The sequence below is a fragment of the Pimephales promelas genome, chromosome 6, assembly GCF_988280905.1.
Source record: "Pimephales promelas chromosome 6, fPimPro1.hap1.1, whole genome shotgun sequence".
Classification (NCBI taxonomy): Eukaryota; Metazoa; Chordata; class Actinopteri; order Cypriniformes; family Leuciscidae; genus Pimephales; species Pimephales promelas.
The window spans coordinates 9094681-9112646 of record NC_142774.1 but is presented as its reverse complement, the minus strand read 5'-3'; the positions used below and the strand labels follow the sequence as shown (position 1 = coordinate 9112646).

Sequence of the window (17966 nt, the reverse complement as noted above, 5' to 3'; positions counted from 1 at the left end):
TTGGGAATTGGCAGGGTTAAGCATATATAATGGTCATCTCAGAGCTCGGCAACGGTTACATCCTCTCGTGAGTCTTTTTTACCCTTCTTACAGTCGAACCATAACAGCAGCTGTTCAGAGGCTGAGCGGTTCACTCCTCTTGCATCAAAGACCAGTTCAGTGTTGATTCCCACAACTCATCTTTTATTTGGACCCTCAATCATAAAGATGTGTGTGGATTTGGCTGTGGAGGTCACCCATCCAACAGTGTAGAAAGACATCAACCCGGCATTTAAAAAAAAAATAGAGAGGGGAGTTTGTGAGTCCCAGAATGTTCCGGTCTGTCAGTGCTTGTGGAAAACTTGGCCAGAGCTCAAATCTCAGGGTCAGCGGTGTGTGTGAGCACAACTATGAATAAAAGAGAAGATCTGATGTGTGACGGGACCAGAATGCATCACTCAGGAAAGGATCTGCTGTCAAAAACCAGGGCTAATACCAGGGACGGATTAAGACGCTACCATGCCCTGGAGACAGATTTACCCGTCTAAACCCACGTTAATCGCTCCCTTGCTCATATGTGTGTACCAATAAATTTGCATGACTTTTGAGGCAAATATTCAGGAGTCGACTAACCGACCAAACATCCGTATGAATGTCAATAGTAAAAATCCATGTTCAAATTTACAACAGCATATCTTTACTAAAGTTGATGACAAGCTACTGTGTGTGGTTTCATAATCATACAAAATAAGTACAAGCTTGCCAGAGAGAGAACAGGGAACATAACGTCACGTGACAGAATTAGTTTAACCAATATTACGAATTAAACATGTTTTATTATATAGATATTTGTGGAACAAATTTCCAGGACTTTTCTAGGTTTTCATGACTGTACGAACCCTAAAAATCCGTACATCCGTAATCAGAAGCCTTTCTGCTGTTAGAAATTCTAGTATGAGACAATTATATATAAAGTGGCCATATACACTCAAAGTAACTAAAACTAAATAATAGGGCCGTGAAACGATTAATCCTGATTAATCACATCCAAAATAAAAGTATGTGTTTACATAATATATTTGTGCGAACTGTGTATAATTATTTTGAATATATAAATACACAAACATACATGTATATATTTAAGAAAAATGTGTTATATACAAAATAACTATACGCAGTTCACACACATGTTTTATGTAAACACAAACTTTTATTTTGGATGTGATTAATCACAATTAATTGTTTCACAGCCCTACAACTAGAAAAAAAAAACAATTTTATTAAATTATTTATTATTGATATTAATATTATGATAGAAAATTGTTGATAAAATTTAATTATTAATAATTTACTAGTAATAAAAGGAATAGTAAAGTAAGATTTTAATAAAAATAGAATATCATTATTACAAGTACAACAATTATTATAATAAAATAATTACATTCTTATTATTAAAATATATTATTGTTTACATTGAATAAATAAATATATAAATAAACTAAACTACTACTATTTTCTAAATAAAAAAATCCAAAATCATTATTTTTATCATTATTTTATTTTATTTTAAATATAAAATTACGTTTTAGACACAATACTGCCCATTACTTTTCCACTCTGGCAATGGAAACACTTGTTTTAGGAGAAAACTACCACAGAAATGACACTCAAACCTAACAGGAATGAACTAAAAGCCATACAATTAAAATACTGATGTCATGGGGCATGACATAGTAAATATAGGGTGAGTTTTGTTTCGATTTGAACGTGATTTCATGTTGTTTTTGAAATATTTATCTCAGGAGGACACTTACATCAGGTATGAATCCGATCTCGTTCAGGTGGTTGCCGAGCTCAGGGTCATGGAAGGCAATCATCTGCGAGAAGACCGTCAGATATTCTGGAGAAGTAAAGAGGCGTTTGTACTTCAGCCAGAAACACTTTTACCACATTATACCCATGGCAGGACACAGACTTTGCTCAAAGCTCAGTCAGAGAGCAAAACAAAGCAATTCTGCTGCTGAAGTGCTGACAGCTGAGCAAGCAAAACTCAACAACAAATCTTTTGAGTGTTTGTAATCACTGTAGTGTCTTAAAGGTTCTTAAGAAACAGCTGCAAACATCATTGCACTGTAAATCGCATGCTCTCAATCCAGTACTGTAGTCATATTCTTCATGGTGGGACAAAAAAAAAAATCACATTACCTTGTATAACATGCGAGTTGTCCTTCAGGAAGAAATTGTACAGATATTTGGGGATGAAGGCTGACATGCATGCATATGCAAGAGCTAGGAGAAAAAAAAAATTAGGCTAATATGAGGAAGTATGTTTTTAAATTTAAAAAAAATCAGTAACACACATAGGTTAACATGAACCAATAATGAAACATAATTATAAAGCTTTAATATTAGTTCATTTTTGAATTCAACATTAACTGACACATTATTAAAATCAAAAGTTGTATTTGTTAATATTATTTAATGGACCTGAGGTAACAATGAACTAAGGTTAAAAAAGATTACCAAACAGTGTAATGCTCATTATTTAGTTAATGACAGTTAATACATTAACAAACATTAACTAATGGACCTCATTGTAAACCATCACTCAGAGATCTTACCTTCGTTGTTGAAGTTTAGATACAGGAAAGGAGCGCAAAGCGAATCCAGGCCTAAAGCAAAAACGTCAATAAGAGAGTCATCAACACATAAATATAGGGGAAAAAAAGAAGAAAAAAAAATATATATATATAATAAAAAAAAATAAAAAATAGTCAAGCCTATTTTAGGAGAGTAAAGATTTTGAAATAACTAAATTAATAGGAAAAATTATTTAAACTGATACATCATGGCAATATTTATTATATTGTCTTTACTGATGCTCATGAAAATCAGCATTGTATTACAGTAATGAAAATATAAGTTATTTTTCTGAATAAAGGGAATTACAAATAAACTGCAAACTGCACATTTTCTTTCATGATAAATTACAAATCATGATAAGAATTATTTTATTTTCTTTATGGAAAATATAATATCGTATCATTTTCCTTTGAATTGTAGGGGGGAAAAGAATTCATTACACTCTTCTAGTGTTTAATTCTAATAAAAATAGCATCCTGAAAACAGAGCAAAAATAAAATGAATTTTAACTAAAATAAAGCATCATGACAATTTGCTAAAAAAAAAAAAATCGACATAATTATAATTGTGTGTGTGTGTGTGGGGGGGGGGGGCATAATTGTAATGATAATAAATGCCACAATGAAAAACACCTGATGGTCTTAAAATCAGCTTAATTATAATTATACTCGAAATATGGAAATGATCATTTCTGATTACTTTTCATTGCATTAGGGAAAAATATGACCCAGAGATGTTCTTCACAGGTTGTGAGACTTGCACAGACATTAATAAATCACATCAGCGCACACACTTGATTTGATCTGTTATCTTTATCAGATAGTAAGAACTTTAAGGCCACCAGAACGTAAAGATATCTGTTACAAAGGCTTTGCTGCCATCTAGTGGCAGGAAGAAGAAACCGTGCATATGACCCCACCCAACTATTGCTCCATCACCTTGCCAGTACACCAGATCAGGATGAGACACCACCCAGGCCTTGAGCACCCGCCGAAACTTGACGTGACCCTGAGGCGACGACAACAGCTCATCGTACTGGTGACAGCGAGGGATGTCCACTTCAATCTGTGTCACAAATGATAATAAACCTCTAAAGCTTCTAATGCATAAAAGCTGCAGTCTTAAATGAAGTCAGATGAGGTGGGCATGACATGTCTCCGTCAGCGCTGTTTGCTCCTGGATCGTTTGAAATATTCAGCAGTGAATAGTAAAATCATAACCAGGCTTAAAGGTGAAGACAGGAACTCCACAAACAAAGTGAATTATTCAATAGCCTGGTGAATTATTCAGTTTTTCAATAATCTTAATCAACACAAAGACTATCAAACACATGGAAGTGATTCTCACCTGTCTATCAGTGGGGATGGGCGTGTCCTTATCGATGCCGTCATATTTCGATTGGATATCCCCCTGTGGGAGTTATATATATACTGATTTGAATGTGGGAATAAAAATAGGAGTGTAGCACTAAAAGGAATGTTTACTAATACAATGGAAAAGGTCAATGCTTAAAAGTGAAATGTGCATTGATTTTGTCAACATTGGATTGTACACACAAAGCAAACACAGGAATCAATAGTCCATTAATGACCAAAAAATGCCAAGCATGCTTTTTAGTAGGCAAATGCATCAACATTTTGATTTGACTCAAAAGGAATTAAAAGTTCCCTGTTGTAAAGGTCGTAAAATGCCTACTGCTGAACAACAACATGAAGGAACAATCTGTTCCTTGGTGTAAAATGCAGTATTTGTTGGTACCTCCACTCCTAGTAAGGCTGCCCAGGCCAGACCCCTCAGAAGAGGAGGAATGTCAACCCTCGCCTCCCTCCACACCTGGTTCTTCTTGTATGGGTACGCCTAAAAGAATTATCACAAAATATTTATTTCATTATTACACCAGGGAATCTCATAAGATCTGTTGTGAAAGAAAGATGGAAAAGAAGAAAGGAAGAAAGATTGAAATAAAATGGAAAGAAGGAAAGAAAGAAGAAGGACAGAAAGAAAGAAAGAAAGAAAGAAAGAAAGAAAGAAAGAAAGAAAGAAAGAAAGAAAGAAAGAAAGAAAGAAAGAAAGAAAGAAAGAAAGAAAGAAAGATAGAAGGAAAGAAGGATGGAAAGAAAGATAGAAGGAAAGAAAGAAGTAAAGAAAGAAGGAAAGGTGGAAAGAAAGAAAAATGGAAGGAAAGAAGAGATGAGACGTAAAGATAGATGTAAAGATAGAAGGAAAAAGGAAAGAAATATGGAAAGAAAGAAAGAAAGAAAGAAAGAAAGAAAGAAAGAAAGAAAGAAAGAAAGAAAGAAAGAAAGAAAGAAAGAAGGACAGAAGGAAAGAAAGATGGAAAGAAAGAAGGAAGGAAAGAAAGAAAGATAGACGTAAAGATCGATGTAAAGATAGAAGAAAGAAAGAAAGAAAGAAAAAAAGACATAAAGATGGAAGGAAAGAAGGAAAGAAAGATGGAAAGAAAGATAGAAGGAAAGAAAGAAAGATGGAAGGAAAGAAAGAAGTAAAGAAAGAAAGAAGGAAAGAAGGACAGAAAGAAGGAAAGGTGGAAAGAAAGAAAAATGAAAGGAAAGAAAGAATGAAAGAACTAAAAAAAGGAAAGATAGAAGGAAAGAAAGATGGAAAAAGAAGGAAGTAAAGAAAGATAGATGTAAAGATAGAAGGAAAGAAAGAAAGAAAGAAAGAAAGAAAGAAAGAAAGAAAGAAGGAAGGAAAGAAAGAAAGAAAGAAAGAAGGAAGGAAAGAAAGAAAGAAAGAAAGAAAGAAAGAAAGAAAGAAAGAAAGAAAGAAAGAAAGAAAGAAAGAAAGAAAGAAAGAAAGAAAGAAAGAAAGAAAGAAAGAAAGAAAGAAAGAAAGAAAGAAATGAAAATCTGAGAATTATTATTCAGTATAAAGGAATGCTTTCGAATAATGAGATTTCTGGGGGAGAAAATGTGTTTAATTCTCATAAAAAATAACATCCTGAAGTTAAAAACCTTAATCTTTAAGCAAAATAAAACCATTTATTATTTAAACCGTAAAATATTTGTTCATCATGGTAGTTTTGCAGCCTGCACTTATTTATTTATTTATTTATTTATTTTATACAGTTCATTTATTTTACAGTATTAGCAGCCGTGTTAAAACTCAATCCACGAGCAGATGAAGTATATTACTATGAATCTATCAGCTATCATCAAACAAAAAAAAGGTTTCAAAAGGACAAAATTTGTTTTACATTCAACAGTTTTTGCGGTCTTTATAAAAATGTCAATAACGCAAACCCTAAAACTAACCTCAAAAAAAAAAACTTTTACATTTTTAGATGAAAAAAAGCACATAATATAGAATCTTTATGAACCATTTTCCCTGTGGGTGGACATCCATTATTAGGTGATTGCATCAGCTATTCTTATATGGTCATTTTCAGAAACTGTGTGTGTGTGTAAAGGACCTTGAGCAGTCTGTCGAAGAGGACAATGCGGGTGAGCTGGTACTCGGTATCTCTCTCCCGGATAATGAGGGGCAGTGTGACGGTGGCAGACAGTTCATTACTGCTGTTAGACTGAGGCAGGCTGGATTGCCTGCGGGACACACGGGACATGCTGCCAAACACACCAGAATACTGAACACAAGCAGAGATAATGAACAAGAGAACATTTCTTACTCATCTTCCAATAACGGATAGAACGTCTCTCCAGCAACGTCCTTCAGTCTCTACAATGACAGATCAGAAGTGTTTAACAGGACAAATTACATCATTTTGGGGGGATTTGTTAGAAATAAAATAATATGGGGCACCAATAAACAGCACCAATATTGTCCAGATTCAGTTTCAAAACTCAACAACCAAATTTGTAAAAAGACATTCAATTTTTTTTTTTTTTTTTCCAAATGTATGTTTTTTTGTTTCTTTAAAATTCTGCTTCTCGGATCTGATTGGCTGAGAACCTTTTCACCATATTCGGTCGAGCAAATCCACCATTCAAATTGATCGCACACCAAATTTGGCAAGAATTAAGAAATGACCCCTAAAAGATAAAGTATGATAATGCTTTAGGAAAAAAAAAAAAGAGTTAATTATAACAATATACAGTTTTTCTTTTTACATTTGATGGACCATACAAGCAAACACACTAACATTTTTGAGCTGATAAAGAGAAAGTGTCACAGTTGTGTCATCCAGAAGGAAACTTCTGTCCCGGCCTTGACCAAAAGACTCGCCATCCTCCAAAATGAACCTAAAGAACAAACACATTTGACAATGGTAACAAGTTAGCTTATTCTGCACCCTGAAATAATGGTGAAGCTGTGATGCTAATGAATGCGGGTACTTGGGAAGGGTGCAGACGGGAGGTTTTGACTGGATGATCTCTTGATTGGTCAGCTCTTTCTCTAGGTCTCCTCCTGCCAGACACCACAGGTGATACACCTCATCTATGCCTCTCTCTACCAGGTAGTTCTCTCCCTCATCTACACAACACAGCGGAAGAGTCATTAACCTAATTTGTAGCATTTAGTTTTTACAGTCATTAAAACGATTTTGAACATTTTTCTCTAGTGCGAGTTCTGGTGAGCCGAACCTTTACAGAGTTCGCTGATGTCCTCAGGAAGCTCTAAATGTGCACAGCGCGGGGCGGCAGCGAACAGACGCACGGGGCACTGGTAGGGTGTGTACTGACAGGACATGCTCTCAAACACAGGGTCTCCCAGAAGCTCGGCTGGGGTGGCTCTGAAAGGACAGGAACAATTAAGCATAAGTTTGCCCTGCTCTGTTTATTCACATACTGTCTCTATTCATAATTAAAAGATAGCAAATCACTTCCAGTAACATGACGATTCAATTAGACCAATGCAAACAACTAAGGCTTTGTGAAATATAGAATTTTTACAATCAAAAAAAAAAAAAAAAAAACTAGACCCCGACCGATAAAGGATTTTGAAGGCCGATACCGATACAAATATTTTTTGGTTTTAAAATCCGTTATGCCGATATATCGGCCGATATTTATTTTTTTTATTATTATTTCAGAAAGGCGCAACAAAACATTAACAGATTTCCCTAACATTAGTTATTTGTAGTTATTTATGAGTTTTAACCAAAATAATATGATAATGCATTTTAAAAAGAAACTTTCTAAAAGTTTATTTTATTGTCACAATAGAACAGACTGATGATAGTGGCATTAGCTAGCTTTATGGTTAGCTAGTCTATGATGAACCATTTAGCAATGGATTACGTCATACTGCAAATTGTAAAACATACATTTTCATACAACTTTCGAGATTTATCGGTCAATATCGGTTATCGGCATCCAAATATAAAGAATTATCGGTATCAGCCAAAATTATCATATTGGTGCCTATTATATATATATATATATAAATAAATTATTAATAATCTGTATTCTTGTCATTATTTATATACTAATCATTTATAGACATTATATTGACTCTGACTATTGACTTTATTGCTGTGTTGTTTCGGTAGGGATAGTATTATTGAGTATTGAGTATTCATTAAAATTTGTTCATAATTTTTGCATCTTCTTTGTAAAAATTATTGTAACTATAATCTCAAATAGAGTATATATATAATTGTTTTTTTTTTATAATTTATATAATTATCATAATTTGTATTTATTCAATTTATATGCACATTTGAGTATCAAATGAAAAATACAACAATATTACCCATCACTAAGAAAGTGATCATTTCATGTCTATAAAAACAGTCCTTGTATTTGTTCAAGAATTAAAAAGAGATACGAGATTTCCTGGTTTAATGATGACATACTGCCAACCCGTCCGTTCTGACTGCACGAAAAGCTTTGAAAGATAAGAGAGGTTTTTTTTGTTTGCTTTTTTAATAAAGAAATGATAAAGGATGTGGACAGGCTACCTTTTTGAAGGGAGAAACGTCAGGCATTTCCTCAATAAAGCCTGCACATTTTCAGGCAGATCCTGGGGGAAAAAAGTCAGAGACAAGAATATTAGTATAACATGAAACAAAGCCATTCATGCTATAAACCCCACTGAAAGTGAGGTTTTATGAGGACATTTGGAAAACATTAGCCATACGACCAGTGAGCGATCAGTGTCAAGCTAAGAAGAGTTTATCCGAGAGGTTTCAAAGTAAACCGTTTAAAGTAAAATCCCTTAAAGATGAAAGCACTAAGATAAACCACATCTTACTGTGACTCTTAATGTGTACTTTTCTGCAATAAAAGGATTAGAAAACAAAAATAATCAAATTGAGATCTATCTTTGTATGGAAGGTTATGTGGAAATACAAAAGACTATCCAATAAGACAAGCAAACTTACCTTAACAGTATCCAAGCACCCGTGTTCCTCAGCAAGAACCGTGATTATGTCGTCCATGCATCCTGTAGAAAATAAGATCCAAAAAATAAATTAAAAATTAAAATATTAAAAACTCAGAGATATGCTAATGGTGAAATTCCTTACAACAGAATATGGGCAAAATAATGTAATGTGAATAGATGAAAAGTGTAATGTAAATATGAACTCACCTAAGGTGATGATGAATTTCATTCTCTCACTAATATCAATGTTCTGCAGAATCTGCCTTCCCTATTGAACAAAACAAGTCACATGGAATTGAATGGTAAATGTTATAGAATCTTTGTGATCACAGTTAAAAACTCAGTAAAACTGACCAATGAAAGTTAATAATTCTGCAGTAAGCAGTATTCTGCAGTAATCTGTCTGTCTGTCTGTCTGTCTATCTATCTGCCTGTCTGTCTGTCAGTCAGTCAGTCTGTCTGTCTGTCTATCTATCTGTCTGCCTGTCTGTCTGTCTGCCTGCCTGTCGGTCGGTCTGTCTATCTGTCTGTCTGTCTGCCTGCCTGTCTGTCTGTCTGTCTATCTGTCTGTCTTTCTGTCTATCTGTCTGCCTGTCTGTCTGTCTATCTGCCTGTCTGTCAGTCTGTCTGTCTGTCTATCTATCTGTCTGCCTGTCTGTCTGTCTATCTGCCTGTCTGTCAGTCTTTCTGTCTGTCTATCTATCTGTCTGCCTGTCTGTCTGTCTGCCTGCCTGTCGGTCTGTCTGTCTGTCTATCTGTCTGTCTGTCTGTCTGTCTGCCTGCCTGTCTGTCTGTCTGTCTATCTATCTGCCTGTCTGTCTGTCTGTCTACCTATCTGCCTGTGTCTGTCTGTCTGTCTGTCTGTCTGTGTATCTATCTATCTATCTATCTGCATGTTTATCTATCCATCTGTCGGTCCGTCTGTCGGTCTGTCTGTCTGTCGGTCTGTCTGTCTGTCCGTCTGTCTGTTGGTCTGTCTGTCGGTCTGTCTGTCTGCCTGTCTGTCTATCTGCCTGTCTGTCTGTCTATCTGCCTGTCTGTCTGTCTGTCTGTCTGTCTGTCACTCTATCTATCTGTCTGCCTGTCTGTCAGTCAGTCTGCCTGCCTGCCTGTCGGTCTGTCTGTCTTTCTGTCTATCTGTCTGCCTGTCTGTCTGTCTGTCTGTCTATCTATCTGTCTGTCTGTCTGCCTGCCTGTCGGTCGGTCTGTCTGTCTATCTGTCTGTCTGTCTTTCTGTCTATCTGCCTGTCTGTCTGTCTGTCTATCTGCCTGTCTGTCTGTCTGTCAGTCTATCTATCTGTCTGCCTGTCTGTCTGCCTGTCGGTCTGTCTGTCTGTCTGTATATCTATTATTCAGTGTATTTAAACAGTTTTTTTTTTTTTTAAAGGCCTTTCAGGACATTTTGCAATAAACAACATTTACATTCAATGGATTATTTTATGGGAAAAGTAACTTATACATTTTACTTCCTTTATCTGATACACATGCATAAATATGTCAAGTAAGTGAAACCTGAGAAAAACTATGTTTATAAAGAATATATAATATATGTAACATTGTAAATTATTAATATCCTGGTGGTAAAAAACAAATGATTTGCATTAATGTAAAATTCAGTTTAGTCCTTGTTGAGCTGAATGTATGAAAACTCAGACAGCGTACCACACAGAGTTCAAACAGAAGCACCCCGAGAGACCAAACGTCTGTTTTGGGCCCCGAAGGAAGCGGGGCCTCAATGATCGAGGGGTCGCTGGAATACAGACAGCCTTGAGCGATAACCTCTGGAGGCAGGTAAGATGGATACCTACGAAAACAGAAAGGAACAGATGACACGGTTGCTGGAAAGGTCTGACAGAGAGCAGATGTAGCCCTTGTGATGCCAGATAACAAAAGAAGTGTCCCACAAAACCCAAATCACAACCGGATATTATAAGACAGCCCCCTTAGAGAACATGAGGGCTCCTGGTCGTGCCACTCAGATCAGGATATTTAGGATGCCACATAAGGAAGCCGCTTTGATATCCAGGATCTGCTTTTGATCAAAACAAAGATGAGCCACAATGATGCACATCTAATGTTAGTTCATCTTTCTTTATTATGAGAGTACAGCGTGACCCATTGATCTTTTTTTTCATGAAAAGCAGGCGCTTCGGTTCAGAGCCACAATGCATCTTAAAGAGACGGCGGACGAGATTTAAAGCTCGCCTTGACTTTCTGCTCGGATAATGATGCCGAGATGTTATCTGTACCCTTATATAGACACAAAAGCACGTGAGTTTCATTTTGAGGAATATGAGGATACGGCAGGAAACAAATGGAAAACATTATAGCTGAATGACGTACCCAATAGGGAAGTCAACATCTGCTCCGTGGTCGGTCATATGATATAGGCCGAATTTGGCCAACTTCACTTTACCCTGTTGAGTTAGTAAAAAAGAACATTTCATTCCATGAAAATGAGTTGAAAGCAAGATGGTATCAATAAGAAACTGATAGTTCTGACAAACTTCATATTGTTTTATACCTGTTGGGTATACTGTTAAGTTTATCAGAATTATTCATTTCTTTATAAAACTCTTAAACAACAGCTATGAATTTTATTATTACATTTTTGAGCAACAATAATTACAGGTTAGAATTATATATAAAAAATAAATGAATAAATAAAATAAAAACAAAATCCAATTAAATGAATATAAATTAAACAAAATTAAATAAAATTAAAATACAATTAAAATTAAATAAAATTAAATAAAATTAAAATAAATTAAAATCAACTTAAATTAAAATTAAATTAAAATTAAATTAAAAATTAAAAAAAACAAATTGTACATCATGCAGCATGCCAATGACTTCTCAATAAACTTCGGTGATTCCACATACCTCACGATCCAATAGAACATTGTTGGGAGACAAGGCGCGGTGAACCATGCCATGTTTATTCATGAACTCCAAACCTTCTAGCACTTCATAGGCAATGTGAAGCACCATCTCTGGACTAAGCGAGAGACAACAACATCCGAAAATGAGTCAATTTAATATTTATATTAATTTTCTAGTGATGTCAGTGTCATAATCAAGTCAAACTGAAATTCAATCTCACTCAATCTGTACAAAAGTAATATATAAATTTAAGTAATTATGGTATACACATTAACCTATGCCATAAGGTATAGGTTGAATAAGGCACCGTGAAGTCAAATAAAAGGTATAATCCAATGCTACACATTAGAAATAGCATGGCAAAATACTCTATAATGCCCTTTGAATTCATTTAAGTGCATTCATTCAAAATAAACAGTCTGATTTAGACAGTAGATGGCAGAATATGAGCAGTCTGTTCAGTTATTGGAAATATAGCACTGGTTTAGCTAGGAATGCTGCTTTTACAACTGTATATGTGCGTTTTGATACTGCATGAAAAAAAAGAGCTGAAAGTAAGCAAGCACTTTACAATAAGGTTTATTTTGAACTAACAATGCACAGAGCAATTTATTATCCTTTGTTAATAAAAATGTTCATGTTAGTTCACAATGTTAGTTGTTTGCATTACTAGATGTTACTGTGGGTAAAAATTTTGACAGTTTAAACAGTTGACATGCATTTACATCTTCACTGTCTTTCGACATTAAACTGACGCTTTGCGCTGGAATTCACACTCTGATATTGTGAAAAGAAAACTGATTTGAAACCTACTGATTTGATTGGTCATCTCAATCATTTTGACATTAACGAACACTGTTAGACCACTGAGGCAGACCAGACTAAAAATTTAACTTTTGTAACAGCAATATGGAATTAAAATATAAGGATGGTCATATAAACTAATAAATGATTATAACCAGTGTTTTGAATGAAGTGCTTATATACTGTAGTGTAAACTGGTGTTTTTTTCTATTAGACAAAGTTCATAGAAAGTTCTGGATGACAAACATGTTCATAATATTCTATAATATATTGAATACATTACAGTATATATAAGAAAATACTAAATAGATTATTCAATGGAGTAGTGAAATGTTCCTGGACTGATTGATTTGACGGTAAATTGTCTCTTGATGTTTTATATTTTGTCTAAAATGTGAAGCTTTATTGGTTTAAATCAGTTTGTTTGTTTTACAATTATTTTTAGTACAACATTTGCTCAGTCTATGGCAAAAGTTTGAACAGCTGTCATATTGATCCCAATGGTTTCAATATTAACACAACATATTGTTATTATACATAATAGTGTGAGCTATAACACAAACAACGATCAAATGCTATCACAAAATCTTTGCAAAAACTGTCCAACTGTGACAACGGTGTCAATAGCTTCCACATGAGAGGATACAAACCACTAATGAATCTCAGAACAACAAAAAAAAAGCTCTGCCACAAATACCAATGGGTCTTTTAACCTCATAATGTAGAACAGATTTAAAATAACAAAACTGATAAAACTTCTGAAGTCTGAAGAATATATGAACTGTTCAAATATGCCTTTCAGAAAATACAGAACATTTCAGAACCTTCTAGACAACAAAAAATTCGTTATAGCGTAATAATAAATGTTTTTTGAGCAGTAAATAGGCATATTAGAATGGTTTCTGAAAGATCATGTGACACTGAAAACATTGGAGTAATGGCTTTGGCCATTTCTAATCAAATTAAAGCAGCCTTGGTGAGACTTCTATCTAAAAAAAAAATGTTTTAAATGACCCCAATCATTTGAACACTTGTTTGCAAACATTTGGAAGCTTGTTTCCACCACAGAATGAAAAATAAAAAAGTTAATTGCGACTTTTTATCTCACAATTCTGACTTTTCTTCTCACAATTGCAAGTTTCCATCTCACAATTCTGACTTTATAACACAAAATTGTGAGTTTATATCTTGAGATTCTGACATCTTTTCTCAGAATTGTGAGATATAAACTTGCAATTGCGAGTTATCAGGCTAATTCTAAGGAAAAAAGACTTGACTTTTTTCCCCCCAGAATAGTTTATATCTCAATTCTGACTTTACAACAAGCAATTGCGACTTTAATTCACGGAATTCTGACTTTATAACCTTTTAAATTGCGAGATATAAAGTCAAAATTGTGTGAAATAAAGTCGTAATTGTGTGTTCTAAAGTCAGAATTTTTCTTTAAAGTCGGAAAAGTCTTTTTTTTTTTCCTTAGAATTGGCCTGATAACTCACAATTGCGACTTTATATCTCACAATTCTGAGAAAAGATGTCAGAATCTCGAGATATAAACTCGCAATTTTGTGTTATAAAGTTAGAATTGCGAGATGTAAACTCGCAATTGTGAGAAAAAAGTCAGAATTGTGAGGTAAAAAGTATTTTTTTCTCTCGCAATTGCGACTTTATTTTTCATAATTGTGACTTTATATCTCGCAATTGCTACTTTATTACTCACAAATCTGCAATTGTGAGATAAAAAGTCTCAATTATTTATTTATTTTTTTTTATTAAGTGGCGGAAACAAGCTTCCATACTTGTGTGCGTTCATCGAGGTGCATTATTCAGTTGGTCTTGATGGTTACCTGACTGGTTTCCCCTGCTTCAGAAGATCTTTTAGGCTTTTTTCATAGTGCTCAGCAACAATAACCAGCCGTTCTGCAAAATAACAAAAAACAAAGAGTTTAAATCAAGTACTTGGAAAAGATAACAAACACGGGAAAAAACATTCTCTGAAATATTGCTATTCTCTGCTGTATTACCGGTAGGTTAACGACGTGAGAATTTTTTTATGTGTATTTTGTGTTAGTTCACCCAAAAATTCAAATCTTCTCATTTACTTGCCCTCAGTTTGTTCCAAACCTGTATGCGTTTCTTTCTTCTGTCGAACACAAAAGAAGATATGTTGAAGAATGTTGTAAATCAAACAGTTGACGGGAGCCATTGAGTTCAATTGTATTTTTTTCACACTGTGAAAGTCAATGGCTACCGTCAACTGTTTGATTGCATTCAAATGACAAAAGAAACTCTTAAGGGTGAACTATCCCCTTTAAACTGGGTAATTTGGTTACTGCTCATGGGTGTACTAACTGTGACGTTATTGATAAATACGGGGAATTGGCTCGCCGACACATGTACAGGGTAAACAAAGAGAGTCACCTTCATTGATATAGTGCTTTAATCAATACAAATTGTTCCAAAAAAAATTATGATTTAATGATGCAAACTAACATCAATTCTGCAGTAAAGCAGCTCTAAAAAGAAAATTAGGAAAATGTCATTGTTTAGCTGAAGTCAGTTCAGTGTCGTTTCTGTTCTGTTCAATAACCGTCTTAAGTTCATGGATGAAATGAGTTCAATTCAGCTACAGAGAAGCTCTACTGACAACAGTGATGTCATCGTCGTCTCAGTTCAGCTCTCATCCAAAACTAAAGGCATTGATGAAGAACTTTTAACATCCATGGAATCTTTCCATTGCACAGTTCATTAAAACACAAACGGGTCTTTAGATTAGCAAAATGTTCTTCACACTAAAAAAAAGAGACTCTTTCAAGAACTTCCATTGCACTTCCACACAAAAAACCTTTTGGTACTTTGATTTTTAAGAGTGCAACAAGAAAAGATATTCAACATGCAAGTGTGCAACTAAAAAACATCCAGAAAATCTCACGATATCTAAAAAAAAATATCTATTTTGCAACTGCAACTGCTCTGAAGAATAAAAGATTCTTGTTTACTATTCCCATTTTAATCAGCACAGTGAAGAAGAAAAAAACCTATTCCCTAAAGACTTAAAAACTGTTTTTCAATATCCTCAGAAATTAATATTCCCTCCAGCAAGATGATGACCTGCATTCAAGGTCATTTCTCAAACATGAAAGAAAGTTATAACACTAATAAATCTGCATAATGTCATAAGGACTTACATACATCCATCTCATAGGGCACTCATGCATGAACCAAAGTGCATTGTGCATGATAAATACTGAACTAACAGTCATAAAGCAAATAAAGATAAAAGAGACATTCCCGCATATGAATAATGCCATTAAATCGCAGAGATAAAAATCACTAGATAAAAGAGAATGAACCTCTGAAGAGCACCAGAAAACAAAACCAGACTTGATGAGGCATTAAAGGCACACTATGCAAGAACTGTACCTTAATATAACAGCTTCAAAGTCAATTTGGTGGTAAACAAACTCATAGTAGGGCGAATCATCCTGGTAGTAAAGCTTGGTAAAACCAGCAATGCAAGTTTTGCAAGAGCACCCCTGACAAATCTCGTGAGTGGAGACGCATAGGGTGACCAGACGTCCCGAAATCTAAGCTGTTGTCCCGAATCCGGCCCTAATTGTCCCGAAAATTATACTAAAGCAAAATCTTGAGCAATTATTGTTTGGTAAAATTTTAAAAACTGCAGCATCTTTTCAGTATCTTTCTTTGAAGTTCTACAAAGATTAGGTGCAAATTTAGATATACATTGATAAGCAAATTTTCATTAATTCGTTTCGTTGACATGTCTGGTGTACCGGAACCACAACAAGCCGTTTTTTCAGTGGCAAACTAAAGACTAATAACAGACTGTTGATCTTTGAAAAAAATGTTTGGTTCAGGTTTGAAATTCATTATCTTTTATAATAGATTACGTAGTCTAATATCATAGTAGGCTAAGCCATAAACACCCCCGAGATCTCTTATTTAAAGGCACCCTATGCAAGATTTGTACCTCGATATAACAACTTCTCTGCGTGAGTGATATTTACGACAGTAACATTAAATACAAGTACTCCACAGCGACTCTAGGGGTCGCTGTTTGACAAAAACGGAATTCCTGCATAGTGTGCCTTTAAAAGAAAATGGAAAACATTTCAACATTAATGACTTGCAAAAACGTGCCATGAGATATTTCTTTTAATTTTAATATCTGCAGTGAAGGATGTCCAATAGACAGCCAACTAGATATGACAACAATCTGGGTAACATTTTACATTAAGGTTTCATTAGTTAACAACACTAGTTAACATGAACTAATAATGAACTGCACTTCTACAGCATTTATTAATCTTCTTTGTTAAATGTTAATTTCAACATTTACTAATACATTATTAAAATCAAAAGGTGTATTTGTAAACATTAGTTAATGTGTTAACATAAACTAAAAATGAACAGCTGGATTTTATTACCTAACGTTGACAAAGATGAATAAATACTGTAACAAATGTATTGGTCGTGGTTAGTTCATGTTAGTTAATACATTAAATGTTAATAAATGAAACCTTATTGTAAAATGTTACTAAAATCTGATACATTTTGGACAAAAAAAATGTATTGATCTGGAAAGCTCTATTATGATTGGATGACTTTATTTTCATAGTGCTTTATAACCTACAGAATGATTGTTTCAAAGCAGTTTTACAGTCAAATAACTGTGAACATGACAAATTTATCAATTATAAAAATAAACCAGCTCAATTCAGTTTAATAACAGTGCCAATGTTGCAAATCTCATCAATTATGAAACCAACAGTTTACAAGGTACACTATTGCTAAAACAAGCACTTCTGATAAAAGCCAACACATTTTTTAAAGATCCTAAGAGAGTAGCCGCAATGTTTATAGTTATATCTGTGGAAAAAACTGTATTTACTATTAATTACCGCTGGGCGGTTTTATTTGCGAATATTTGAGAGAAACACAGTAAAGCAAGAAAGCCATGAACATACATACCATGCTTCCCTCTGGTGATGTCCACATATTGGCACAGTCTGGGATGGGTGATGGTCTTGAGAATCTGGAAGCGTCCCAGGATCTTGATGGAGTTTGGGGTGAGAGGAAGTCCATTGCTGCCACACACATCATGAGGAAGAGGAGAAGCGAAGAAGGTGGAGGCCCCCAGTTCAGCATCTCTGAGAGGCTTCATGACTCACCTGATGCTCAACAAACACACTGACACAGAGCACAGAATAAACTTATTTATCGCTGAATGCTTTTAAATGATTTTCGTACATTACTTTGTCATTTCTGAAATCAGTGATATGATTTCAGATGATTTCTGATAATGTTTTCTTTTTTAATACAATATAAATAGT

At 34.5% G+C, this 17966-nt stretch overlaps 1 protein-coding gene across 1 annotated transcript in view; it reads right to left on the bottom strand.

Annotated features, from left to right (window-relative positions):
* Window positions 1-17966, bottom strand: part of tbck (TBC1 domain containing kinase) — a 53092-nt gene that overhangs the window by 34733 nt on the left and 393 nt on the right. Inside the window, exons 2-20 of the mRNA XM_089132060.1 lie at window positions 17605-17823; window positions 14460-14532; window positions 11812-11926; window positions 11272-11345; window positions 10591-10732; window positions 9136-9196; window positions 8927-8988; window positions 8504-8565; window positions 7185-7333; window positions 6936-7074; window positions 6743-6842; window positions 6269-6318; window positions 6056-6185; window positions 4381-4479; window positions 3970-4032; window positions 3561-3687; window positions 2601-2651; window positions 2185-2268; window positions 1794-1879 (exon numbers count right to left, since the gene is read on the bottom strand). Of these exons, the coding sequence (XP_088988186.1) occupies window positions 1794-1879; window positions 2185-2268; window positions 2601-2651; window positions 3561-3687; window positions 3970-4032; window positions 4381-4479; window positions 6056-6185; window positions 6269-6318; window positions 6743-6842; window positions 6936-7074; window positions 7185-7333; window positions 8504-8565; window positions 8927-8988; window positions 9136-9196; window positions 10591-10732; window positions 11272-11345; window positions 11812-11926; window positions 14460-14532; window positions 17605-17797 (1860 nt within the window). The 5' untranslated portion in view covers window positions 17798-17823. The remainder of the gene's footprint in view (window positions 1-1793; window positions 1880-2184; window positions 2269-2600; window positions 2652-3560; window positions 3688-3969; window positions 4033-4380; window positions 4480-6055; window positions 6186-6268; window positions 6319-6742; window positions 6843-6935; window positions 7075-7184; window positions 7334-8503; window positions 8566-8926; window positions 8989-9135; window positions 9197-10590; window positions 10733-11271; window positions 11346-11811; window positions 11927-14459; window positions 14533-17604; window positions 17824-17966) is intronic.